This window comes from Hylobates moloch, unplaced genomic scaffold (genome assembly GCF_009828535.3).
Source record: "Hylobates moloch isolate HMO894 unplaced genomic scaffold, HMol_V3 SCAFFOLD_13, whole genome shotgun sequence".
Classification (NCBI taxonomy): Eukaryota; Metazoa; Chordata; class Mammalia; order Primates; family Hylobatidae; genus Hylobates; species Hylobates moloch.
In genome coordinates, this window is record NW_026652288.1 from 71,403,578 (window position 1) to 71,429,770 (window position 26,193).

General features: G+C 37.0%; 1 protein-coding gene and 1 non-coding gene across 3 annotated transcripts in view; both read right to left on the bottom strand.

The window, feature by feature from the left end:
- KPNA4 (karyopherin subunit alpha 4) overlaps window positions 1-26,193 on the bottom strand; it is a 73,456-nt gene that overhangs the window by 7,493 nt on the left and 39,770 nt on the right. Inside the window, exons 9-17 of one of the 2 annotated variants that reach the window (XM_058426462.1) lie at window positions 25,911-26,080; window positions 25,772-25,816; window positions 21,739-21,870; window positions 16,075-16,203; window positions 14,701-14,805; window positions 10,455-10,526; window positions 8,758-8,920; window positions 5,173-5,267; window positions 2,285-2,403 (exon numbers count right to left, since the gene is read on the bottom strand). In XM_058426462.1, coding sequence (XP_058282445.1) covers window positions 2,305-2,403; window positions 5,173-5,267; window positions 8,758-8,920; window positions 10,455-10,526; window positions 14,701-14,805; window positions 16,075-16,203; window positions 21,739-21,870; window positions 25,772-25,816; window positions 25,911-26,080 — 1,010 coding nt within the window. In that variant the 3' untranslated portion in view covers window positions 2,285-2,304. Of the gene's footprint in view, window positions 1-1,916; window positions 2,404-5,172; window positions 5,268-8,757; window positions 8,921-10,454; window positions 10,527-14,700; window positions 14,806-16,074; window positions 16,204-21,738; window positions 21,871-25,771; window positions 25,817-25,910; window positions 26,081-26,193 lie in introns of those variants that run through there. The other variant, XM_032173923.2, reaches the window with a different exon arrangement.
- On the bottom strand, window positions 15,535-15,862 carry LOC116481376 (small Cajal body-specific RNA 7). Its single transcript, XR_004251539.1, has one exon. It is a non-coding gene; the product is annotated as a small Cajal body-specific RNA 7 (non-coding RNA).

Below are 26,193 nucleotides of genomic sequence, written 5' to 3' on the forward strand. Positions count from 1 at the left end.
CTGAAACCTTCTGTACTATGCTTTGTATACAATCCATCATTTGGAGCTGTATTTTGAAGATATAGCAATACTCAAAATATAGTTCAAGTTGTCTCGGTCTGTTTTACTGGAGAATGAAGGAAAGTTAAAACCTTGGCTTGGATAGGGAGAAAACTGAAGCACTGATGGTGTCAACTGGACAAATTCAGTGGGCTAAAATATTAATATGTCCATACTGAAATGACAGAACCGAAGAAATTTCTTGTTATGCTGGTTCTAGGTAAAAAGACAGGACGCTAATGTAAGCCATTGAATTATACTCTAACTTTACAAAAAAAAAAAAAAAATCCACACACCACACACACACACCCCATGTAAAACATTGCTTTAAGTTTTAATGTTTATTTCCCCAAGACAGCCTAGCCTGCACTCTACTTGGATAAATTTTACAAGCTAGTTTTCTGCTGCTTCTAGTTTTAAACTTTAACCATGTTTCTGATGACAAGGAATGCTGCAAAAATACTCTAGTTCAACAAAGAGTTATGATCACAAAATAATTTTTATCCATTCTACAGTGTTTCAGAATTACCAGTTGATTTTTAAACACAAAGTAGATATAGATGCTAATGGTGGCTAATCTGGTATGTTTCTTATAGCAAACTGTTGTTCATGCAACACTTGTGCTCAAAGGGGAAGGCACAGGATTTCCTACAATGAGCCACCTTATAAAGAGTTCTTTTTGTACAAATTAATTTATGTCACATTTAATTTAGTGTGCATAACCTCAAAACTGAGGTATTATTCCAATTTATAAAAACCACTTGCATAACTTCTATGCAAGTTTTAAAAATACAAAGTTTTCTCCCTAAAGTGGCTCAAAATAGATTGTTCATGGCTGCCTACATCTAAGATAAAAAGATTCTAAAACAATTGAACAGATTAGGCATATTATTAAAGGTGTTCAAACCATTACTTGATTTGTACATCTACTCAAACCTCTTCATCGGTCTTTATTCAGCAGTACATATGCACCAAATTCCATTTTAGAAGTTTCCATATCATTTTCATAGAAAACAAAGTTTGAAAACAAGTAACATTTAAACACAGCACGGTATTCTACCACAACTGAAACTTTTTTCTTCTTCTTCTTTACAGGACTCAACAAAATCTAAAAATGAACTATGCTGTAGATTTACCTCATGCAAAGATCTTTATGTTATCTCTGAAAATGAAAAGGATGGCCTTTTAAGCACATTTTACTGTTTTATACTATTATGGCAACTTGTGTACTGCAACACAGTCTATTTTGAGGGAAATTTATGATTTTTTTCATGCAAAAATCTACACAAATTAGTTTTGATGATATGGAAAGCTTTTCATAGCATCAAACATTCATCTGGTGCAAATGCACAGGGAAACCTTCCTGAAAAGTTTTCTGACTTGAGAAGCAACTGAAAAAAAGGCATACTAGGTAAAGTAAATAAAAACTAAAAAAAAAAAAAAAAAAAAAAAAAGGAAAAGGAAAGAAAGGCAAAAAAGAAAAAAAAAAGAGTGGGGTGGGGGGAAGGAGGTGGGAAAGGGGGAAATAGAAAACACAGGCTGCAGAGTAAACCAATGTCTGCTGCTAAACCAGTCTTTTTTTTCATGTCCAGTGTACATTAACACTTATGATCTCATTGTGATGATTTACTAGGTTTGTTATCAGCCCCCTGAAGGTGAATCAAGCTTGCATGCGTTCACATACAGCACCACAACCACACTCTCGTACACAGTCACTCCAGGACTAGGAGTCTGCTTCATGAGTGAAGAGCCCTAGATTTCAAAGATGAACCTGGCTCTCCATTACTGAGCCAGACATTCATTCAACATTGTCCATTCACACACTGCTTCATAGCAAGGCCTGGGCTCATTTTCCTTTGACTTATATGGGCAGCCTATTCTCTTTTATGCTTACAAGGCTTGAAGATGACAGTACTGCACTTTCCCCTCAATTGATATAGAGTAAGTCAATGTTCTTTCTCAGGCACTGACGATCTGTGACCTGTAGCCCTTTTTACTTTGAACAACCTAAATAAGCATTCACGTAAAGTTTTCATTACATTTTGCCACTCATTCTCACTCGCACCCACTCGCCATCTTGACCTCATTTGGGCATTTTCTGTGATTCCAAATGAAATCTTCACATTTTCTTTCCCGATTTAATGCAGCAGCAGATCCCATGAGCCAAGCTTGATGGATCAAACCTTTTTATATATATGTATATATATATATATATATATATATATATCTCAGTGCTGCATTGTACCTAACTTCCACAACATCTTTCTAAAACTGGAACCCTTCTGTCGGTACATTGGCAGATGAATTGAAACCAAATGTTCCGCCTTGAATTGCCTCTGGAACAAGGCTAGGGTCTTCATCAATCTAGGTGAAAAAAAAGAAAAAGAATGTGATAATTAGTTTTAAAATATATAAAAATAGTATTATAGTACTAATCCCATTACCCTTAAAAAAAGGCCTGGAAAGATGATGAATGCCAACACTCTCTTACCATCCTTTAGAAAATTTAAACAGTTTATAAAAGGTTTTTTTTTTTCTTTCTTTTTTGAGATGGGGTCTCACTCTGTCACCCAGGCTGGAGATGAGTGGCACAAACATAGATCATTGCAGCCTCAACCTCTTGGGCTCAAGCGATCCTCCCACCTCAGCCTCCCAAGTAGCTGGGACTACAGGTGTGCACCACCACGCCTGGCTAATTTTTGTATTTTTTGTAGAGACAGGGTTTCACCATATTGCCCAGGCTGGTCTCAAACTCCTAAGCTCAAGCAATCTGCCTGTCTTGACTTCTCAAAGTACTGAGATTACAGGTGTGAGCCACTGTGCCCACCCAAGGCTTTTTCTTAAGGGATGCCAAAATGAGAAAAAAGAGAATATGTAAGATGGGCATTTTCCAAAACAATGAAGGAACAGTAATGATGGCCCTAAGTCTCAAAGAGAGGATGCAAAATTTGGTCTCATTACAATTTCCCTTAAACCTGGGCAAGTACAGCTAGGCGCAGTGGCTCATGCCTGTAATCCCAGCACTTTGGGAGGCTGAGACAGGTGGATCACCTGAGGTCAGAAGTTCAAGACCAGCCTGGCCAACGTGGCGAAACCCCTTCTCTACTAAAAATACAAAAATTAGCTGGGCATGGTGGCGTGCGCCTATAATCCCAGCTACTTGGGAGGTTGAGGGTGGAGAATTCCTTGAACCTGGGAGGCAGAGGTTGCAGTGAGCCAAGATTGTGCCACTGCACTCCAGCCTGGGTGATAGAGCAAAACTCTGTCTCAAACAAAACAAAAAACAAAACAAAACAAAACAAACCACAAAACAAAAAAACCCCGGGCAAGTACATAAAGACAATCACATTAAAAAAAAAATCTAATGCCACCACTTTTGGAAAGTAAAGTGAATCTTTGGTATATCTTTCAACAGCAATTAGAGACAAATGGTATTTGGGCTTAAAATAGTAAAATACAGATTGATTATCCCTAATCTGAAAGTCCAAAACAAAGAATACTCCAAAATCTGAAACTTTCTGGGCACCAATATGATGCTCAAAGGAAATGCTCATTGGAACATTTTGAATTTCAGATGCTCAAGTGGTAGAAATAATTCAAATATTCTAAAATTCAAAAAAACCCAAAATCCAAAACGGTTCTGGTCCCATGCATTTCAGATAAGGGATACTCCACCTATAATAGTTCTGCTAATAATGGTTATTATTATTATTATATACATTATTCTATATGCTTTGCATCTAAAGGCTCCTTTTTGAAATTCCACAATATTACAAACCTGTAGTGTACTTCCTATAACTACGTATATCATCTGAATTATTCTTTTCACAATCTAAGTCAAGAATGAAAACTACATGTTGAGGTATTAGAAATTATACGGCTATTACAATTAGTCACCAAATTGCAAATTATGATTTTCAAAAATCCAACTTTAAGACATACGATCAAAGTTACCCTTAAAAGAATATGCCAGGCTGGGCGTGGTGGCTCATGCCTGTAATCCCAGCACTTTGGGAGGCCACGATGGGAGAAACGTTTGAGTCCAGGAGTTCAAGATCAGCCAGGGCAACAACATAGGGAGACCTTGACTCTACAAAAGACTTAAAAAATTATCCGGGCATAGTGGCATGCTCTATTTGGGAGGCTGAGGTGGGAGGATCACCTGAGCCAGGGAGGGGGAGGTTGCAGTGAGCTGTGACTGCGCCAATGCACTCCAGCCTGGGCCCCGTCTTTAAAAAAAGAAAGAAAGAAAGAAAAAAAAAAACTTTTCTTAATTTTATTTCTGGTTTATTTAACTGGCATTATATTCTAAAAAGGACTAAGCTTAGACGACTATAAGTAAATAGTCTATAATTTTCTTTTCTGCTATTGTCCTTGTCAAGTTAATGTTCAAACTATACATACTTAACAAAATGTTTAATAACATTCTATCCTTTTTGATAATATGGAAAGGCATGCAGTAAAAGACTTATTCTTTGAAAAGCTGAGAAATCATTAAAGAAATCCTCTGGTGGCTGCACTGAACCACTATAAAATTTTCTAAGGAGCAATTGGTTTAATTTTAGATTTACTTTTCCAAAGAGGAAATACTAAAAATAAGTCAATACTTTAATTTCCACTACTATTACTAACAATCTGAAGATATTTTTGTATACTATACCTTACATTATATAGTGCCTTACCTTTTTATTTCCATCTTATTTATTTATTTTCATATTTGTTTTTGGTCATGAAATAAAAACAGTGACAACCCATTCAAGTGCGGATTAACTACTGTCATAAAGAACTTATTACAGGATATACTAGTATTACTGTTTTGTTTATAAATATGGTATGCTATTAACAATTTTAAAAAATGAGAACTATAAAGACACCAAGTGAAAATAAAGTCTGACTCATCTAGTTTGGTCAAAAAAGTCCTTATTTTCTTGCCATTAGAGCTAATATGCCCTGAAGGGATCTTAAAATATTGAAATATTTATGTTTTCAAAGCAGGTGACATTACTGTCATACATCTATTTTAATTCCATTCAAAAAAAACACACATGTATGTCCCCCAGCTTACTATATATATTACTTTATCCAGATCTATGTTTATATATAAAATTAAGAAAACTACAAATTATTAAATACATCATCTGAAGAGAAGAACTGATCAATGATCTCATAGGCCAGTTTGTAGATGTCTTCATTTTCATGATTTTGAAGTTGTTCAATTTTCTCCAGCCCTGCAAGAAATTTTGTAATGTGAAACAATAGTAATATTTAAAGAGCAGTGACAAGTTAGAATAATCTTTGGAACACATAATCCAATTTCTGAATTGCAAATTTTTTGAATTATAATTTTTGGGAATTTAAAGGTGAATCTTAAATATAAAAAATTTTATGCACAAAGATATAGCATATTTATCTTAAAATTAACAACCTGAGTGTCTGCTTGTAAATGTATAAATAAGTGTATAAATAAGTAGTGAGACATCTGCCTATTCATCAGAATACATAACCAGTAATAACATGTAAAATTCCATTTGTTTAAGTAAAAAGCAGAATCTTCCTACTTTCCAGCACCTGCCAAGTTTTTCTAGTGAGCATGTATGAAAATAAATTTAAAATACTGGTGATTAATAAATATGATGCTTAAGATAGCTGTTAAGTTTACTGGAAAATGATGAAGATCTAACCCAGTATTTCAGGGGAAAAGAGAATTTTCCCTGTAAACATTAATGAGTTTAAATTATAGGCAGAAACATTAAAAAGTATATACTTAACTTGTTGATATGCAAATTGGATCCTGTTTTACTTCAGAGGAAAAATAATTTTAAAGTCTTCGAAAAAAGTGAAATTGCCCCTTCATGAGTGTTCTTCCTCTATCCATTTCTTAAATGGAGAAAGTTATCTTGGGCTCACTTCTCACTTACACACTCATTCTGGTGATCTTCCCATTAAAAAATCTGGCTACTACACATAGGCTGAGGACTTGCAAATCTATAGTTTCATTTCTTTTCTGAGCTTCACATGCATAAAATTAAAATGCCTGTGTAATTCTACCAGGAAATTTCATAGCTACCTAAAACTCAAACTGTCTAAAACACAATTTGTTATTTGCCTTCCTCATTTAAACGGTTCGTCCTACAGTTGTATTCTTATTTGGTGATAATCAACAATAGCTCGAAATCTAAGAGAAAGCCCAAGGTCCCTTTCCCTCAATATCCCACAATCAAACCTCAAAAACTTGAAAGCCCATCCACTGGACTTTAAATCTCCTCATCTCCCCTTTGTCTCTATTATTACTGCCTTCATTTATTGTGGCTTGGCCACTATATACTTTCTTTTTTTCTTTCTTTTTTCTTTTTTTTTTGAGACAAGGTCTCACTCTGTTGCCCAGGCTGGAGAGCAGCGGCGTGATCTTGGCTCACTGCAGCCTCTGCCTCCTGGGTTCAAATGATTCTCGTGCCTCAGCCTCCCGAGCAGCTAGGATTACAGGTGTGCGCTACCACGCCTGGCTAATTTTTTATATTTTTAGTACAGATGGGGTTTCATCATGCTGACCAGGCTGGTCTTGAACTTCGGGCCTCAGGTGATCTGCCTGCCTCGGGCCTCCCAAAGTGCTGGGATTACAGGTGTGAGCCACTGTGCCCGGCCATAAATACTTTCTTAACTGATCTCTTCCTGCCTCCTGTCTCCAAAGGCTTCATTCCCCAGATATCCATGTGCCATCTGAATGTACCCATCCCCTAGATGAATCACCAATGGCCTGTCACTCCTATGGCACAATCCACTGGGGATTCCTGGGTCTCACCTCCAGTGAGGTAGGCAATGTTCAAGAACTTACATTTTTACTTGAATGTATACAGATATTTTAGTAATTAAAATGTTTACAAGTTAAAAAAATCAAGTAGTAAAAATAATTAAGTATGCCTATTGTCATTTTTTGTTACTTAATCCCTAATTAGTTCTGTAACACTATTCCCCATCTCTTGTTCCTAACTCGACAGTTATAGATTTTTTTATTGTTGTTGTTCTATCAGTCACTTTAGTAACTTTAAATATATCTATTTCTTACTACATTAATTTTGAAGCCTCTCACCATTCCCATTTAGTTGAAGTTATGGGTTCTCCTACTTTTGCAGTTACCTCTCTTTTCATTCACTTTTCAACTTCTGTCAGAAATACCTTTACATTTATGCTTATCCAGATTGATAACACTTACATTGTGTTACACAGCCACATTTGAAATTTTCATGTTCTGTCTATATATTAACTCTAAGACTTGAAAGCTAATATGTATTGTTTACATTCCAGGAGGCTCTGGTACATGGCCATGTTTGGAAACTATTGCCCTAAAGAATAAAACATCTGCTGTGCCATAAAGCTTGTTAAGACTTCACAGGAGGCCGGGCGCAGTTGCTCACACCTGTAATCTCAACACTCTGGGAGGCTGAGGCGAGTGGATCACCTGAGGTCAGGAGTTCAAGAGCAGCCTGAGCCGGGCGCGGTGGCTCACGCTTGTAATCCCAGCACTTTGGGAGGCCGAGGCGGGCGGATCACGAAGTCAGGAGATCGAGACCATGGTGAAACCCCGTCTCTACTAAAAATACAAAAAAATTAACCGGGCGTGATGGCGGGCGCCTGTAGTCCCACCTACTCGGAGAGGCTGAGGCAGGAGAATGGCGTGAACCCGGGAGGCGGAGCTTGCAGTGAGCCGAGATTGCGCGAGACAGTCTCAAAAAAAAAAAAAAAAAACCTGACCAAATGATGAAACCTTACTAAAATACATAAAATTACTGGGTGTGGGCAAGACTCTGTTCAAAAAAAAAAAAAAAAAAAAAAAGCCTTCACAGGAGGCTGGTTACTTCTCCAGCTTTGTCTCTTGGTAGTTTCTACGCCATACTGTGTGATTCAGCAACACTGAACTACTTATAATTTGCTGAATGCTATTTCTCACCTCAGACTTTGCTCATGGTGTTATCTCTGCCTGGAACACCTTTCATCCCTTTTTACTTTATTAATCCTTATTCATCTCTCAAAATCCAGCTCAGGTGCACTTCCTGCTTCTTCCAGAATGGATTAGGCATCCCATTTTGTTGTACATTTCTTTTTCTTTTTCTTCTTTTTTTGAGACAGAGTCTCGCTCTGTCACCCAGGCTGGAGTGCAGTGGCGCCATCTCGGCTCACTGCAAGCTCCACCTCCCGGGTTCACGCCATTCTCCTGCCTCAGCCTCTCCGAGTAGCTGGGACTACAGGCGCCCGCCACCACGCCCAGCTAATTTTTTGTATTTTTAGTAGAGACGGGGTTTCACCATGGTCTCGATCTCCTGACCTCGTGATCCGCCCGCCTCGGCCTCCCAAAGTGCTGGGATTACAAGCGTGAGCCACCACGCCCGGCCTTTTGTTGTACATTTCTATTAGGGTAATTAGCACATTAAATCAGTTCATATTTATCAAGACTAGACTACATGCCTTGAGGGCAAGGACTGTGTCTTGTTTACCACTGTCTTCCCAGTAACTTATCACAGTGTCTGTTCAATATATGGCAGCAATTCAGTTACCTAAGCATATGCAAGAGGCTAAGCAGGATTGTACATATAGAATATAATATTTATTCTGTTACTTGAATATCTAAGACAGAAGAATATAGATGTGCTATATTAGTTGGCAAATAAAGGTAGTTACAAAGAGAACATTAAGATGTGGAATAAGAGCTTACAATAAACTTACCTCCACATTCTTCTATAAGATTGCCTATGGTTTCTGCCTCATCTTCAGCCATTTTTAATATATTACTTAGTCCATCGAGTACTACTTGCACAACTTGTGCATCTTTTACAGTCAGCAAGTTGCAAAAAGGTGGGATAACATTTTGTTGGATAAGGTAAGCCACCTGAAGAATAAAAACAACATAAAATAATGCAATATAGGTAAACTTTGTGTGCCATGTTATCTCACTGGAATAATTTTGATTTTGAAATTTCGAGTACAGAAATATGACCTCATCTCTCTCATGTTAAGTGTGCCTACATTATTAATCTAACCTCCTTTTCTTTTAAATTTAGTTTCCTTTTTCCTGAACTTAGAAAAAAACAACGTAAAGTTAAAATAAAGGAATCACTCAACTTCATATTAAACATTTCTTTGCCATAAGAAATACTTCCTTCAAAGATTTTTCCCTTTAAGAGTAAGAAATTATGAAATCACTTAAGGAGGCTAGTAGTGGAGGCTGTATGCTATTTTAATTTAATTTAATTAATTAATTAAATATAGAGAGATGGGGTCTCACTATGTTGCGCAGGATTGATTTATTTATTTAATATATAGAGATGGGGTCTCACTATGTTGCCCAGGCTGGTCTTGAACTCCTGAACTCAAGAGATCCTCCTGCCTTGGCCTCACAAAATGCTAGGATTACATGCATGAGCCACTGCATCCCGCCTGGATACTAGTTTCAAAAAACTACAATGGCTCAGTGTGACAGCATCTAGTGGCTCACATGTGCCTGGCTACCTCTCAATTCACTATTCTATTGATTTCACAATATTTTCCAGTGATTTCAGTATTTCATTAGTTATAATTTCCATGCATTATATTAATATTTCTGTTCTGCTCTGTATTTATGTGAATTCACTGATAACCACCAGTCTACAGCTTTTTTGTTACAGTTATCAATTTATTGCTATTCAGCTCTAAATTTGTTCTTTTTACCTACTCTGTGAAACAGATCTAACCTCTTTAAAACTGTTTTTCCTTTGCCAGTTGGCACAGTGTTAAGCTTTGTCACCTGCACGACCTGAGAGTGGGTGCCTCTTTCCTAGGCATCTTACATTCCTCACCCTAGTTCCTAAGTCCTAGCCATCTGGTTGAGTTTTTAATTCCTTGTTTGGTTTGCTGCTGATGAATTTGTTATTGTTGCTGTCTTTTTACTTTTTGTTGTTGTTGTTCATTTGTTAGGAGAATCAGTGATGCAGTTTCTTTCTTCCATATTAACTTAAGAAGTCTGTTCATTCCTAATACTGTTAAAAAAAACAAAACAAAACAAAAAACTCCTGACTATAGAGGCCTCAATTTTACCATGGATTAAAAAATTCTTGTAGGCCAATAAATTGGGAAAAAGAACACTTCTATGAAGTATGACGAAACGAAGTCAAGGTGATACTTCTATGTGACAAAGAAAGCTATATACCTGTTATATAAAAGTTAGTACCTGTTATCTTGCTATTATTTTATTTTTTTAATAGAGATGTGGTCTCACTGTGTTGCCCAGGCCAGTCACAAAACCCTGGCCTCGGGTGATCCTCCAGCCTTGGCCTCCCAGGGTGTTGCTATTATTTTAAATTATAACTTACTCCAATCTAAATCAAAATTACCTGTACTTTTATTTTACCAGTTTTGAGAAATAAATTTTAAAAAGCTCAACTTACTTGATCTTTCCTTCCACTAATTGTTAAGTTACTTATGGCCCAAGCAGCTTCTTTTTGAGTGCCAAAATCCCCCTGTAAAAAGGCAAAACAAAAGGCTATAAAAATTGCCACATAGAGTAAACTGGAAAAAATGTTTGCTGTGATGATTTTTCAACTGCTTATTTTCCAAGGTCTCCTTTTAGTCTTTCTGTATATATCATTTTTTCTTATTAAGACAGGTCTTTGAACTATACCCAATCTACCCTAAATACATGGAGACACCTTTCTGTGAACTCTCCTGGAAACAAACTGAGTTGATATTATTATTTAATATTATCAGATTAAATGAAGTTGATGATGAAATAAAAATAGTAAAGAAAAAATTTAAAAATCTACGATTTCACTACAAAGAGTCATGTAAACGAACATATTCTTTTACACACAAAAATGATACCCACCATTAATGAAATTATGATAAAGATGTTATACATTGCCTTTTCAAATATGAAATGAAGAAATATTTAAAAGTCATTAAAAAATTCATATACATAAACATCATAATCTCATTTTTGAGAATTTACCAAGAAAATAATATAAAGCAGAGTAATAATATCTTTCTATATATGGTTATCACAGCACCATAATAGCCAAAAAGTAAAAACAACTAAAATTCTCAATAAGCATAATTGTCTAATTATGGTAAATCTGCTGAATAAGCAACTATTAAATATTAAGACAAGTGGCAACCTGAAAAAATGCTTATGATGTATTAAAAAACCATAAAAATAAAAGAAATGCAAATTAAAATATCCATGTCTCCTTTCATATTTATCAGAATAAGAAAATCTAAATATTTGTGTGTGAGGCTGGTAGTATAAAATGGCATAATTCTTATAGAGGGGAATTAGCCCTATAATAGCAAAATTTACATATATGTTTATCTGTAGATCTAGTAATCCCAAATATAATCGGGCAAAAACATCAAAAAAACTTACAAACTATTCTTTTTTTTTTTTTTGAGAGGATCTTGCTGTTGCCTACGCTGGAGTGCAGTGGCACAATCTCGGCTCACTGCAACCTCCACCTCCTGGGTTGAAGTGATTCTCCCACCCCAGCCTCCTGGGACTAAAGGAATGTGCCAGTTTTTGTGTTTTTAGATAGAGACACGGTTTCCCCATGTTGGCCATGCTGGTCTTGAACTCCTGACCTCAAGTGATCTGCCCGCCTCACCCTCCCAAGTGCTGGGATTACAGGTGTGAGCCACTGTGCCCAGCCACAAGCTATTCTTTTATTTATTTATTTATTTTTTGAGACAGAGTCTCACTCTGTCGCTCAGGCTGGAGTGCAGTGGCACAATCTTGGCTCACTGCAAGCTCTGCCTCCTGGGTTCACACCATTCTCCTGCCTCAACCTCTCGACTAGCTGGGACTACAGGCGCCCACCACCACGCCTGGCTAATTTTTTGTATTTTTAGTAGAGACAGGGTTTCGCTGTGTTAGCCAGGATGGTCTCGATATCCTGACCTCATGATCTGCCCGCCTCGGCCTCCCAAAGTGCTGGGATTACAGGCATGAGCCACTGCGCCTGGCCACTATTCTTTAAAGTACTATTTAACAACAAACACTGGAGACATCTCAAATATCATCAATAATAGATTGACTTCATACATTATAGTGCATCCGTACAATGCAGTACTATGTAGCTATGAAAGGAATAAGAAAAACAAGGAGTAAGAAAAAAAAAACAAGGAATAAAGAAGCTCTCTATATAGTGCTATGGGAGTGACATTTTTTTAAGTACATTATTGATGAAATATATTCTGAAGGCAAACAAATGTCAAAGAAATCTTAAAAGTACATTCAGTAGTCATGTTGTCAGGGGCAATATGGCTTTGTTATTTTTATATATATACATATATAGCAAAAATATATTTGCATCTCTTTTGTCTTATGCTGAAAATTAGGAGTTTTTTATGGTCTTTAGGATATATGTCATCAATGATGTACTTAATGTATATTGACATGTATCCACAGATCTATACATACCAAAATATAAGAAAAATAAGTAATTATGTTAATATTTTTAGGAAGATTTTCAGCATAAAAGAGATGTAAATATAAAATCAGAGGAATAAAAATTAAAAACCCTGTTATCTTAAATATCCAATAATATTTAATAGCTCCCTTTCATTCATGATTCATTTTTTATGAACTCTCATGTTCCTGAACTCATCATCTTTCACTTTCTACAACAATGCCTATCATTTATTTTGTTTACTCAGGCCTAGAAAAAATGACAACATTGTAACAATGATCACCTTTATAGCTGAAATATGATCCTTAAACACCATTCTCTACAAAACAAAATCAAGATACCATAGAAAAATAGTTAATTCCAGTTCTAGATCAGAAAACATGTAAGATAGGCCTGGGAATCACGTCATATCCAAAAGGTGTAGCTCTCAAAAACTAGTGATAACGTAAAAGACACAGGTCACCAATTCTAAGAAGTTCCGGTTGGTCAGGAACAAACAGAGTGCCAAAAACAGTAACAACTAAAATGGATTAAAACTTGCAAAATATATTTTAAAAATTCATAATTTCCAAATGACACTAAAAAAAAAAAATCTACTCTGGTCTGCTTTCAAGGTTATTAGGGAACGAGTCATTCTAAAAAATGACTGATAAGGACAAAGAATCAAACATTTATCTTGCCTATCCTAAATGAACTATATTTCAAAGTATTAATAAACAATAGCTGATAAAGAAATGCTCTTGGCCAGGCGTGGATGGCTCACACCTGATCACTTGAGGTCAGGAGTTGTAGACTAGCCTGGCCAACATGGTGAAACCGCGTCTCTACTAAAAATACAAAAATTAGCTGTGTGTGGTGGCGTGCACCTATAGTCCCAGCTACCTGGGAGGCTGAGGCACAAGAATTGCCTAAACCCGGGAAGTAGAGATTGCAGTGAGCCGAGATCGTGTCACTGCACTCTAGCCTGGGTGACAGCGAGACTGTCTTAAAAAAAAAACAACAAAACAAAAAACAAGACAAGTTCTTTACTAAAGAATCATGGCCAATATACAAAGAATGACGGAATTAGAAAGTCACCATTTTGCAACTCCTAGTAAAACAAGGGATCCTAACAAGGATCATCAATGGCTACCTAAAAACCATAGGTGAAAGATTAATGGATAACTTTATAACCATCAGCTGGAATAGGCTGTAAAACCTCAGATCACTCAACAATCTTAATATCACTACATGTAAGACAGACTGTGTCTCCTCGTGAATCATTAGGAAATAGAGTTGTGCATGACATACTCTTGCCTAAAAAACGGAACTCGATTTACAGGAAACACAGAGAAACTGATTTATCTTCTCTTTAATTACAGATCAGTGTTCAGAACCCTCATGCTGTGATTGTTTCTTCTACTTTGTGGGTTGTTTTTTTTTTTTTTTTTTTTTTTTTTGAGACAGGGTCTTGCTCTGTCACTCAGGCTGGAATGCAATGGCATGACCATGGCTCACCACAGCCTCAACCTCTCGGATTCAAATGATCCTCCCACCGTAGCTTCCCGAGTAGCTAGAACCACAGGCGCATGCTACCACACCTGGCTAATTTCTTTTTTTAAAAAAGTTTTTGTAGAGATGGAGCCCCCCCAGGCTGGTCTTGAACTCCTGGGCTCAAGTGATCCTCCTGCTTTGGCCTACCAGACTGCTGGGATTATAGGTGTGAGCCACTGCACCCAGCCTCATGCTGTAATTGCGATAAACTTGTTTCTCCCAAATGCTAATATTGGCATGAGAGATGATATGGCATACAATAGCATACTTATTTGCTATCTGATTTTGGACAATGTATTTGTCTATACCAGGGTTTCTTCATCTATCAAGTGGGGATAATCCCTAATCTTATAGGCTTAATGTCATTCAATGAGGTAATGTATGTAAAGTGCTTAGAATACTATGTAAGCATTTATTATCAACAGTAACAATATGAAAGTTTAGTATGGCCTAGGATAATGGCAATTTTGGTAAAAGAATGATACACAGAAAGGGCTAGGATTTGCCCCCACCCGCCAAAAAGTTTCTTGTATATAAAAATGGCTAGGTTCAAAAGTTGTAATATTAATATTACTTTACTATATTCATGCCACTGTATGGCTTCTAATTAAACAGAAAGTATAAATTCACATAATGTCTTAGATTTAAATCCCCTTCCCCTTACATCAGATAAATGATAAATATAACATGATTTTCTTACCTTATCCAAAAGGTGTATTATCATTGGTACAAGATTGGCATCAATTACTGCCTGTACCTGCTGCTGATTTCCTGCAGTGATGTTGGAGAGGAACCACACTGCTTCCTGTAGGACGAGAGCATTTGAATATTTCTCATGAAAAAATAAAATCTGCATCTGAACTAAGAAAAAAAGCATTCACTACACTGTCCCAATGATTTTATTATGAAATGAGCTCCATAATAAAAATCTCAGGAATCTCAATTCCTTTACACCCCTTTCCATATTTTCTTTGGACAAATAGCTAATGGACCTAATTCAAATCACAATGAACTAACCCTTCTGAAGAATTATTGAAAACAATGCTCCCAGTGTGGCTCAAAAGAAGCTTGGCTGAACAAATTTGAATGAGCAAATATGAAATAATGAATGAGCAAATATGAATAATGAGTATAATACAAATACAAATCCTAAAACAGCTGTAAATAAGATTCAGTACCCTTCCCTCACATAATGTGCTTTATTCTCTATTCTATTCTATTCTGATGAAGAATCTTAGCCAAAGTAGATAAATATCAATTATCCACAATAATGGAGACATAAAAAACAAAATAGTGCATTGTTTCAGTATACTTATTTGTAACAGTCATTCACTGCATAATTTCTCTCAAGGAAAAGTGGAACCAGATATTTGATTGCTTTATTGGCCTATCTTAATCTTTTTATGTTACCCTTTACATCACAGTTGGTGCTACTTTTGACAAGATAATGGTGGCCTTAAGCGTTATAATCATAGATAACTAATAAGTTTTACTCTAAACAATATTAGTATTAGCTAATGTATACTAGGCTCTTTTGGATCAGATCACAGGACCATTTTAATGAACCCGTTAGAGATTTTAGGGTGCCGGGCTAGTTAGGTGAGCTATTCTTGGGTTATAATCATTGGCAATGTTGTAATCAACAACCCATATTGTTTCTACAACAGCCTCAGATGCACTCCAATATCAGCATCACCAGTCAGTGCCCCCTTTCCATAGCCACCACAAGCACACACACATGCATACACACTCTCTATTAAGTACCTATAAAACACTAAACTTATAAGAATTACATAATATATATTACAAATTTCCAGTCATACAACATTCAACACCCAATTATCTCTATTTCATCATTTCCAAGAGAGCCAAAGTTGCATTTTTCATAATTGGTTTTATATATGAAAAAATTATTAATGCTTGTTATAGACAGTAAAATTTTTATTTTCTCTTGTCTAAATGACAGTTTGTATTAAGAATCAATATTACAGACATTTCTAAGACTCTAATTTTACAAATAAAAACTGTTAACATTTTAAGTGCTATCTATTAAGTAGTATTTAATTGTACTTACTTTATTAATTTTCTCTTTGGGATGTGTCAGGAGTGCTGGGAAGTGTGAAAGAGCATCACAGTTCAAAACTACTTGTGTTTGCTCATCAGTTCCAGTAACTATGTTGCCCACAGCTCTAAGTGCAGCAGTCTGAAATGCACAATGAGATGATATTCCATGTGAAATCCTTTTTCTTTTTTTTTTTTTGAGACAAGGTCTTGCTCTGTCACCCAGGGTAGAGTGCAGTGGTGCGATCTCAGCTCACTGAAACCTCTGCCTCTCAGGCTCAAGTGATCCTCCCACCCCAGCCTCCAGAGTAGCTGGGACTACAGCAGTGCATGACTCTGCCTGGCTAATTTTTGTATTTTTTGTAGAGACAGAGTTTCACCATGTTGCCCAGGCTGGTCTTGAACTCCTAGGCTCAAGGAATCTGCCTGCCTCGGCCTCCGAAAGTGCTGGGATTATAGGCATGAGCCATTGTGCCCAGCCGAAACACTCATTAAAAGGCATGTTGGGCACCTTATAAAAGATAAATGCATTCATTCACTCATTATTTCTTCCAACAAACCTATTCTTTTTTGAGATGGAGTCTTAGTCTGTCGCCCAGTCTGAAGTGCAGTGGCTCGATCTCGGCTCACTGCAACCTCTACCTCCCAGGTTCAAGCGATTCTCCTGGCTTGGCCTCCTGGGCAGCTGGGATTACAGGCGCATGCCACCACACCTGGCTAATTCTGTAATTTTTTTTTTAGGAGAGATGGGGTTTTGCCACGTTGGCCAGGCTGGTCTCGAACTCCTGACTTTAGGTGATCTGCCTGCCTTGGCCTCCCAAAGTACTGGGATTACAGGCATGAGCCACTGCACCCTGCTCCAATAAACCTATTCTTTTTGAGCACTTAGCGTCAGGCACTAATGTAGGAACAGAGATGTGAAGATAGACACATGTTCCAGCTCTTACAGAGCTTATATTATTGTAAGAGACGAATCAGTAAACAAGAAGGATAATTTTAGACGGTGCCATAAAAAAAAAAAAAGACAGAACTTTAGATTTAGTGTTGAAAATGTAAAAATAAAAACAGCTAGGTGCAGTGGCTCATGCCTGTAATTCCAGCACTTTGGAAGGCTGAGGTGGGTGGAACACTTAAGCCCAGGAGTTTGACACCAGGCTGGGCAACATGACAAAACCCTGTCTCTACAAAATATTAGCTGGGTGTGGTGGCACAAGCCTGTAGTCCCAGCTACTCGGGAGACTGAGGTGGGAGGATTGCTTGAGCCTGGGAGGTCCAGGGTGAAGTGAGCTGTGATCACACCACTGCACTCCAGCCTGGACAACAGAGTAAGACCCTGTCAAAAACAAAAAGACAAAAAACACGGTGCCTTTCTGAAGGAAAGAAGACACCTGCTTAACGTGAGATTTCACTATGGTGTGAATTTGAATTATCAATTATTTTTCTGTGGTTGCATGAGGTCATTTCCTGTTAAGTAAAGCTTTTTACTCCTCTAATTTTCCTTTCTACATGACAAATGATCCAAATTTTTGAAAAAATTGAGATAAAATTCATATAACATAAAACTTACCCTTTCAAAGTGTACAATTCAGTAGTTCTTAGTATATTCAGAGTTGTGTAACTATTACTAGTATCTAATTCCAGAACACTTTGATCACCCCAAAAAGAACACCTGTATCCATTACCGGTCACTCCCACACTGCCTTCATCCCTAGGTCCCTGGAAGACACTATGCCTGTCTCTAAGATTTTGGCTATCTTGGGCACTTCATATTAACAAAATCAAAATGTATTTGGCCTTTTTTGTCTAGCTTCTTTCATTTCACATAATGTTGTAAAAGTTCATGTTACAACATGCATCAGTACTTTGTTCCTTTTCATGACCAAATAATATTTCACTGTGTGAATGTATCATATTTTAGTTAACCATTCATTGGCTGACAGACATTCAAACTGTTTTCATTTTTTGGCTATTACAAATAACGCTGCTGTGAATGCTTGTGTACAAATTTTTGTGTAGATATGCATTTTCATTTCTCTTGGGTAGGTACCTAAGAGTAATTAATTGCCAGTTCATATTGTAACCTTATGTTTAACTTTTTCAGGCACTGCCAAAACTATATTCCAAAGCAGCTGTACCATTTTATATTCTCACCAGCAGTATATACGAATTCCAGTTTCTCACACCCTCACCAAAAGTATGTTACCGTCTTCCTAACTATAGCCATCCTGGTGGGTGTGAAGTAGTATCTCACTGTGGCTTTAATTCCCTTTCCTTAATGACTAATGATGTTGAGCTTCTTTTCATGTGCTTACTGACCATTTGTTGTATCTTCTTTAGAAGCCTGTTTACTCAAATATTTTGCCAAGTTAAAAACTGAGTTGTCTATTTTTGAGTAGTAACAGTTCTTTATACATTAAATATTTTAGATGTAAATCCCTTTGCCAATACATAATTTTCTAATACCCATTCTCTTCTATTCTATGGGTTGTCTTTTCACTTTCTTGATGGTGTTCTTTGAAGAACACACAAGTTTTTAAGTTTTGTGAAGCCTGACTTATCAATTCTTTTTCTTTGGTTGCTTGTGGTGTCATATCTTAGAAACCACTGTCTAATCTAGGGTCATAAAAATTTATGGCTGTATTTTTCTTCTAAGAGGTTTACGTTTTTAGATTTTATATTTGGGTGTTTGATCTATTCTGAGTTTTCACATATAGTATGAAGTGGGGTCCAACTTCATTATTTTACTTGGGGATATCCAGCCGTTCTTGCCCATTTGTTGAAAAGGTTATTCTTTCCCCAATGAATTGGCGTGGCTTCCTTATTGAAAATCAACTGGCCGGGCACGGTGGCTCACGCCTGCAATCACAGCACTTTGGGAGGCCGAGGCGGGTGGATCACCTGAGGTCAGGAGTTCGAGACCAGCCTGGCCAACACGGTGAAACCCCATCTCTACTAAAAATACAAAAAATCAGCTGGGCGTGGTAGCAGGCACCTGTAATCCCAGCTACTTGGGAGGCTGAGGCAGGAGAACTGCTTGAACCTGGGAGGCGGAGGCTGTAATGAGCCGAGATCATGCCATTGCACTCCAGCCTGGGCAACAGAGCAAGACTCTCACAAAAAAAAAAAAAGTAAATCAACTAATCATAAAATGTATAGGTTTATTTCTGAACTCTTGATTCTATCTCATTGATCTGCATGTCTATATTTATGCCAGTATCACAAAATTTTATTTACTGTAGCTTTGTAGTGTTTTGAAAATGAGAAGTCCTCAAACTTTGTTCTTCTTCAAGATCATTTGGCTATTTCTAGGCCCCTTATATTTCCATATGGATTTTAAGATCTGTTTGTAAAATTCTGCCAAAAACCAACAGCACATGGGATTTTAATAGGGATTGTGTTTAATCTGTAGACAAACTTGGGAAGCACGGTCATCCTAACAATATTAGACAATCCATGAACATGAATGTCTTTCCATTTATTTAGGTCTTCTTTAATGTCTTCCAAAAATGTTTTGTAGTAGCCTAGCTTCTTTAACAAATAAATTGAAAAGAGGAAAGATAAAAGAAAGGAGAAGAAAGTTGCACAGTAAAAGACGTTTAAAATATATAGCAAGCAGATGCAATGTGTGGTCTTTGGATACTGATTTGGTAAAATTGTGAAAAAATAATGAAGCAGTAAATAAAATCCAGATACTGATTGAATATTTAACATTAAGGTTTTAAAAAGTCTACTAATGGTATTGTGGTTATGTTAAAAAAATAAGCTTAAATTTTAGAGCTGCAAGCTATGTAAAATGCTATCTGGAATTTGTATCAAAATAAATTTGGAGGAGTACAGGTACAGAGAAAAAAGCTACATGGGGTTCCATTACACTATTTTATTTTATGAAATTATGGCATGAAAGTTGAAAAGTATAAGAAAATCTCTATAAGGTGTCAGGTAGAGTAGAGAATTTCAACTGTCCTTGAGCACTGGCTAAAGGTAAATTCCAAGCCCTATAGATCCTTAATGAAGTCCATTTTGAAAACTGAAGATTATTTCTGGAAAAACAAAAAACAAAATACAAACCAAAATTCTGTACCAAGACATAAGTACCACACAAAATAAATACAAACTTAAGGATAAACATATGGCAAGAATATTTAAGATAAGTCATAAATAGCCTTAAATGACAAACTATTGTTTTTTCTTTTTTTTTTTTGAGATGGAGTCTTGCTCATTTGCCAGGCAGGGGAGTAGTGGCGCAATCTTGGCTCACTACAACCTCTGCCTCCTGGGTTCAAGAGATTCCCCTGCCTCAGCCTCCCGAGTAGCTAGGTCTACAGGCACATGCCACCATGCCTGGCTAATTTTTTTTTTTTTTGTATTTAGTAGAGACAGGGTTTCACCATGCTGGCCAGGATGGTCTCAATCTCCTGACCTTGTGATATGCCCACCTCAGCCTCCCAAAGTGCTGGGATTTCAGGCGTGAGCCACCATGTCCGGCCAAATTATTGTATTCTTTCTGTATTTAGCTAAGTGTTCCTTCTTTAAAGTGCTTTAATTTTAAGGTATTGGGTCTCTAATCTGACTATGTATCAGTATCACCTGAAGAGCATTTTAAAGCTCAAGTTTCTAAGAAATGTTTTCTGAAACAGAATCTCCAGGGGTTGAGCGAGAGAAATTAAAAACATATTCTTTAAGCTCCACACAGTTGATTCTGATGTTCAGGCATAATGACTTAGGCTACAGACTAACATTAGCAGATTAAAACATACTATTTACCTCAGAAAGGTAGAGGGAGCTTGCTGTGTCTCCCCCATTACAACTGTAGCTTAACAGCTACTGCTTATATCTCTGAGAACTTCTCATACTCTGTTTTTGGCTCTTTCTAGATGCAAGTTCTTTGGGATAAATATTATGTGAAAGAATTTAAACAATAAAAAATAAATTTAAATAAGTGAAAAGCAACAATTTAGAAAGCCCCTAAACAGCACATTTCAGTACAGTACCCTTATTTCAGCACCAATGAAGCTAAGAGTTAACTAAACTTGCCAGGTGAGTAAATAAGGATGGTTGGCAAGGAGGAAAAAAAAAAAAGTAGGGAAGTGAAAGAAGAAGAACAAAAAGAAGAGGAGTAGGAAAAAATAAGTGTCTGTCAATACTTGTTTCAGATGCCATGCATGTTGCTATAATGAACTTCCCTGGTCTACATTAAAAATCAGTAATCTGGCCAGGCATGGTGGTTCACACCTGTAATCTCAGCACTTTGGGAGGCTGGGATGGGAGGATCATTTGAGGCCAGGAGTTCAAGAACAGCCTGGCCAACATGGCAAAACCCTGACTCTATCAAAAATAGAAAAAAATTAGCTATGCATGATGGTGTGTGCCTGTGATCCCAACCACTCAAGAGGCTGAGGTGGGAGAATGGCTTGAACCTGGGAAGTGGAGGTTGTAGTGAGCTGAGATCACGCCACCTCACTCCAGCCTGGGTGACAGTGAGACCCCATCTTAAAAAAAGAAATTAGTAATCTACAATGGAGTCTTCTTGCTTATTATTTATTTTCCTCTTTGCATCACAGATTTGTTGTTATGCTAAGAATATACTTTAAACTACTGAAATTGTCCATCTTTGAATGCCATGCTTAAAGTAACTACTGGTAAGAAATACTTATAATTTTACTAAGAACAAACTTACCTGAACTTTAACTTCCTGGTGGCTGAGCAGAGGAACCAAATGAGGAACTATTCCAGAGTCTATTACCATCTGTATTTGTTCATTGCCAGCATCAGTAAGGTAAGAGAGGGCCCAGACTGTGTCTACCAATATCTAATGAATAAAATAAAAATTCAAAGAACTTTTAAATATTTTCTCATTTTAGTAATTCTTGACCAAACAACCATTCTAAGATTGTTCAACTACCTTCTTCCTTCTTTTCTTCTCTCAGCTCAATTCACTGGAATCCGATCGCTATGGTATTAAACATCATCATCTATAAATGTCTGTACTAAGACGTACATCTTTTACCCATATTCAGGATTCTGATCCCAGATTAGTATCCAATCTTAGTTCACTAAGATACACACGCACACTACACAGCTCATAAAACAGGAGAAAAAGACATTCTCTTTCCCAAAGGCTGAGGGATAACAGGTCCAAAAACATTGTGGCTCATGTATAAAGCTGGAAAGACTACATGTATCCAACATGCACAGTTGTTCAAAACATCTGGGCCAGATGAATATATTCAAGGAGTTCTCTAGTATCATAAGTACCATGTAGATATGCCTAAAGCCAATAACCCAAGTATTCGTATTATAGTATAAAATACTTTAATCTTTTCCAACCAGTTTGTTTTGCCTTACAGAACTGGAGGCAACTTTTTTTTTTTTTTTGGGACGGAGTCTCGCTCTGTCGCCCAGGCTGGAGTGCAGCAGTGCGATCTCAGCTCACTGCAAGCTCCGCCTCCCGGGTTCATGCCATTCTCCTGCCTCAGCCTCCCGAGTAGCTGGGGCTACAGGCGAATGCCACCACGCCTGGCTAAGTTTTGGCATTTTTTAGTAGAGACGGGGTTTCACCGTGTTAGCCAAGATGGTCTCGATCTCCTGACCTCATGATCCGCCCGCCTCGGCCTCCCAAAGTGCTGGGATTACAGGCGTAAGCCACTGCGCCCGGCCAGCAACTTCTTAAATAGTGGAAGTCCCCTACAGCTGCAGATCAAGACATTAAAATAATCATAGGTCAATCTGTGAGACCTGTAATTAAAACAAAAAATACGTACTTCACTACAGCTGCTACTTATGGAAAAAAAAAAAAAGCCTGCGTAATCAACTTCTACTAAGTAGCCTACTATTTTTTTTAACAATTATACCTTTAAGTACAATGGGCCATGTGTTTGATCTTTCCTAGTACGTTAGGTCCTAATTAGAAGTTATGACCAAAGGGCAGTATGACAAACAACTGTAACTGCTGCAAATAAATACACAAATTATTGACAAAGACATGGGAATAATAATTGTGCCTAAAACTACTTCCAAAGCCTTTCCAGAACATGAACCCTGTGTCAAGACAAGCTGGAGAAGTGTAAAACCTTTAAAACTATAAACCAGGCAGGGAGTGGTGGCTCACGCCTGTAATCCCAGCACTTTGGGAGACAAAGGCAGGTGGACAGCTTGAGCCCAGGAGTTAAGAGACCAGCCTGGGCAACACGGTGAAACCCCGTCTCTATGAAAAACAGAAACAATTCGGCATTGTTTATTTTTTCTTGTTTTTATGACCCTGACTTTAAAAAAACAGTAAAACTGTAAACTAATGTTATGCTTATGACACCCAAGAGAAAATAAAAAAATAAAAAAAGATAAAAAAAAAAACAAAAAGACACCCCAAAACTCCTAAAAGGTGAAAATAGCGCTTTGCCATTGTTTCTTAGGAAATTCAAGAAAGCTCTAAGGATATTTCTAATGTAAAAAGAAGACATCAAATGAGAGTTTGCACAGGCTGGGTGTGGTGGCTCATGCCTGTAATCGCAGCACTTTGGGGGGCCAAGGCGGGTGGATCACGAGGTCAAGAGTTCAAGACCAGCCTGGCCAACATAGTGAAAGCCTGTCTCCACCAAAACATGCAAAAAAATTAGCCAGGCATGGTGGCGGGCACCTGTAATCCTAGCTACTGGGGAGGCTGAGGCAGGAGAATCGCTGGAACCCAGGAGGCAGAGGTTGCAGTGAGTGCAGATCATGCCACTGCACTCCAGCCTGGGCGACAGTGCGAGACTCTATCTCAAAAAGAAAAAAAAAAGTTCACACAAAAAAGGTGGTATCAATATATGTGAAAAAACCTACATTTCAATTTGCAAACGTAACTGAGTTTCTTTTCTGGAGTATCAACATACGCTAAAATTTGTTGACATAGGCCAAAAATTTCAAGTTACTTGCCCATAACTGTATATAAAAGCTAGATACATGTTTTTAAAGGACATGTCACTAATATGCTCAGATCAAAATCATAATTCAAATCAAACTTCTAACACATTATTTAGTAAGCAATAATATTATTTGTTAATCATGTTACTAAAAAGAACAATGCAAACAGGCTTGACAAATTCTTAAGACACATCAAAGGCAAGAAAATGGAGTCACAGTCTCATCTAGATTGGAGTAAATAGGTGGAAAGGACACAATCTATCTCTAAATAAAGTCAACCAAGGTGTCTTGTTTTTCAGTAGAGGTATAAACTTTGAAGTTAAATCTTTCTTGCCAATTTACTTACTTATTTATTTATTTATCTATTTTTGAGACAGGGTCTTGCTCTGTCACCTAGGCTGCAGTGCAGTGACATGATCACAGTTCACTGCAGCCTTGACCTCCCAAGCTCAGGAGATCTTGCTGCCTCAGCCACTGAGTAGCTGAGACTACAGGTGCACATCACCATGCCTGGCTAATTTTTTGGTATTTTTTATAGAGACAGGGTTTCGTCATGTTGCCCAGGCTGGTCTCGAACTCCTGAACTCAAGTGATCCTCCTGCCTCAGCCTCCTAAAGTGCTGGGACTATAGGCATAAGCCACCAGAACTGGCCTCTTGTAAATCTTTCAAAGCAAAATATTGAAATTTACAATTTAATCAAAGAACTTGGCTATTAAGGAGCCAAAACCAAAAATTACTTACACATTTAAGATCCTAAACTATCTGGGGCTAAAAACAAACAAAAACTCTACCACAGAGATCATGTTCATCTAATGAATTTTATATATTATGTCACTGTTTGATACAGTAAAATTCTAATTTTAATTTGTTCCATACAAATTAAATTCTGGCCAAAAGGTATAGGCCTTTAAATTGTAAAGAAATGACGCAGCTTGTCCAACACTGGTCACCATGCCAAACTGTTATTAAAGAACCACATGAGTTCCTGATTGTTGCTAAACATTTCATTCATGTGTTTTCCCTTACCCATTATATTCCTGGTTTCTCTAACACACCAAAGGCTGGTCTGGCTTTTACAAGCACTCAGGGCAGTTTTCCACCTCATTCATACCCCCTGAGTTGCTTTTTCCTCTGCCATCTGTGTTAGTAAAAATAAGCAAAATATATTTGCTATGTTTAAAATCTTGCCTGCACTGATTTTTTTTTTTCCTGTTGTTTGGATAATCAAGAGTTATCTTGATAAATGAAGCCACTGCCAGTCACTGTAACTGAGAAATAGAATAAAAATGGAATTAAAGGGCAATTGATGTCCATGGTTTGGTATGTGTATATGAATACAAATCCATGCACAAACATTTTCCTTTTTCATCTTTCAAAAAACAAAAATAGCACTATTTGTGTGTGCTTTCATTGGCCAAACTGTCAAAATGAGCTTCCGTAAAAAGCACAAGAACAATTAAAGACATGATCTTAGTAAGAGAAATCACCACTAACTGGCAACTTTAAAAACTTTTAATGTCAGTTTTTATAACACTAATATATATATATATATATATACATACAATATTGCCCACACCAAAATAACAGTTATGCTTGATTTCTTAACTGGTATTATATTTTGTGATACAGATAAACACAGAGTAAATATAAAAATATTATAAAATCACTAATGTAATATAACTTGAAATGGGAAAATCTGATAGTATGCTGACACAATGTGTTAGTATAATATTTCTCCCCTATGTCACAGGGGAAGCCCTAGAAATACATACATACATACATACATATATAATGGGACACATTTACTCACATTTACGTCTGTGTGATGAATTAAAACACAAAGGGCTGGAAGAATCTGAGGAGAGAAATATGTAGATTTAAAAACATACACAGATAAAAAACATATATATAATGGTATCTCTTTTAATTTTTTTTTTTAAAGTGTTTACCTCCTGAATGGTTTCCATTGGTGGTGGTGGGTCTTTGTGGCGACATAAGTTGACCATAACCCAAGTAACATTTCTTAAGAATGTTATAGGAATAGATGGACTTATGAAGGAAAGTAATGGTTTCACAACTCCAAGACTTATGACATAATCTCTACACTGGGGCCCATCACCTGTAGAAAAAAAGGATTAATTAACTCAATAAAACATATTGACAGTAAGCATTTTCAGAAAACACAAAGCACTGGGAATATGCTGCTTCATGTATTTTATCCAGATACACTGT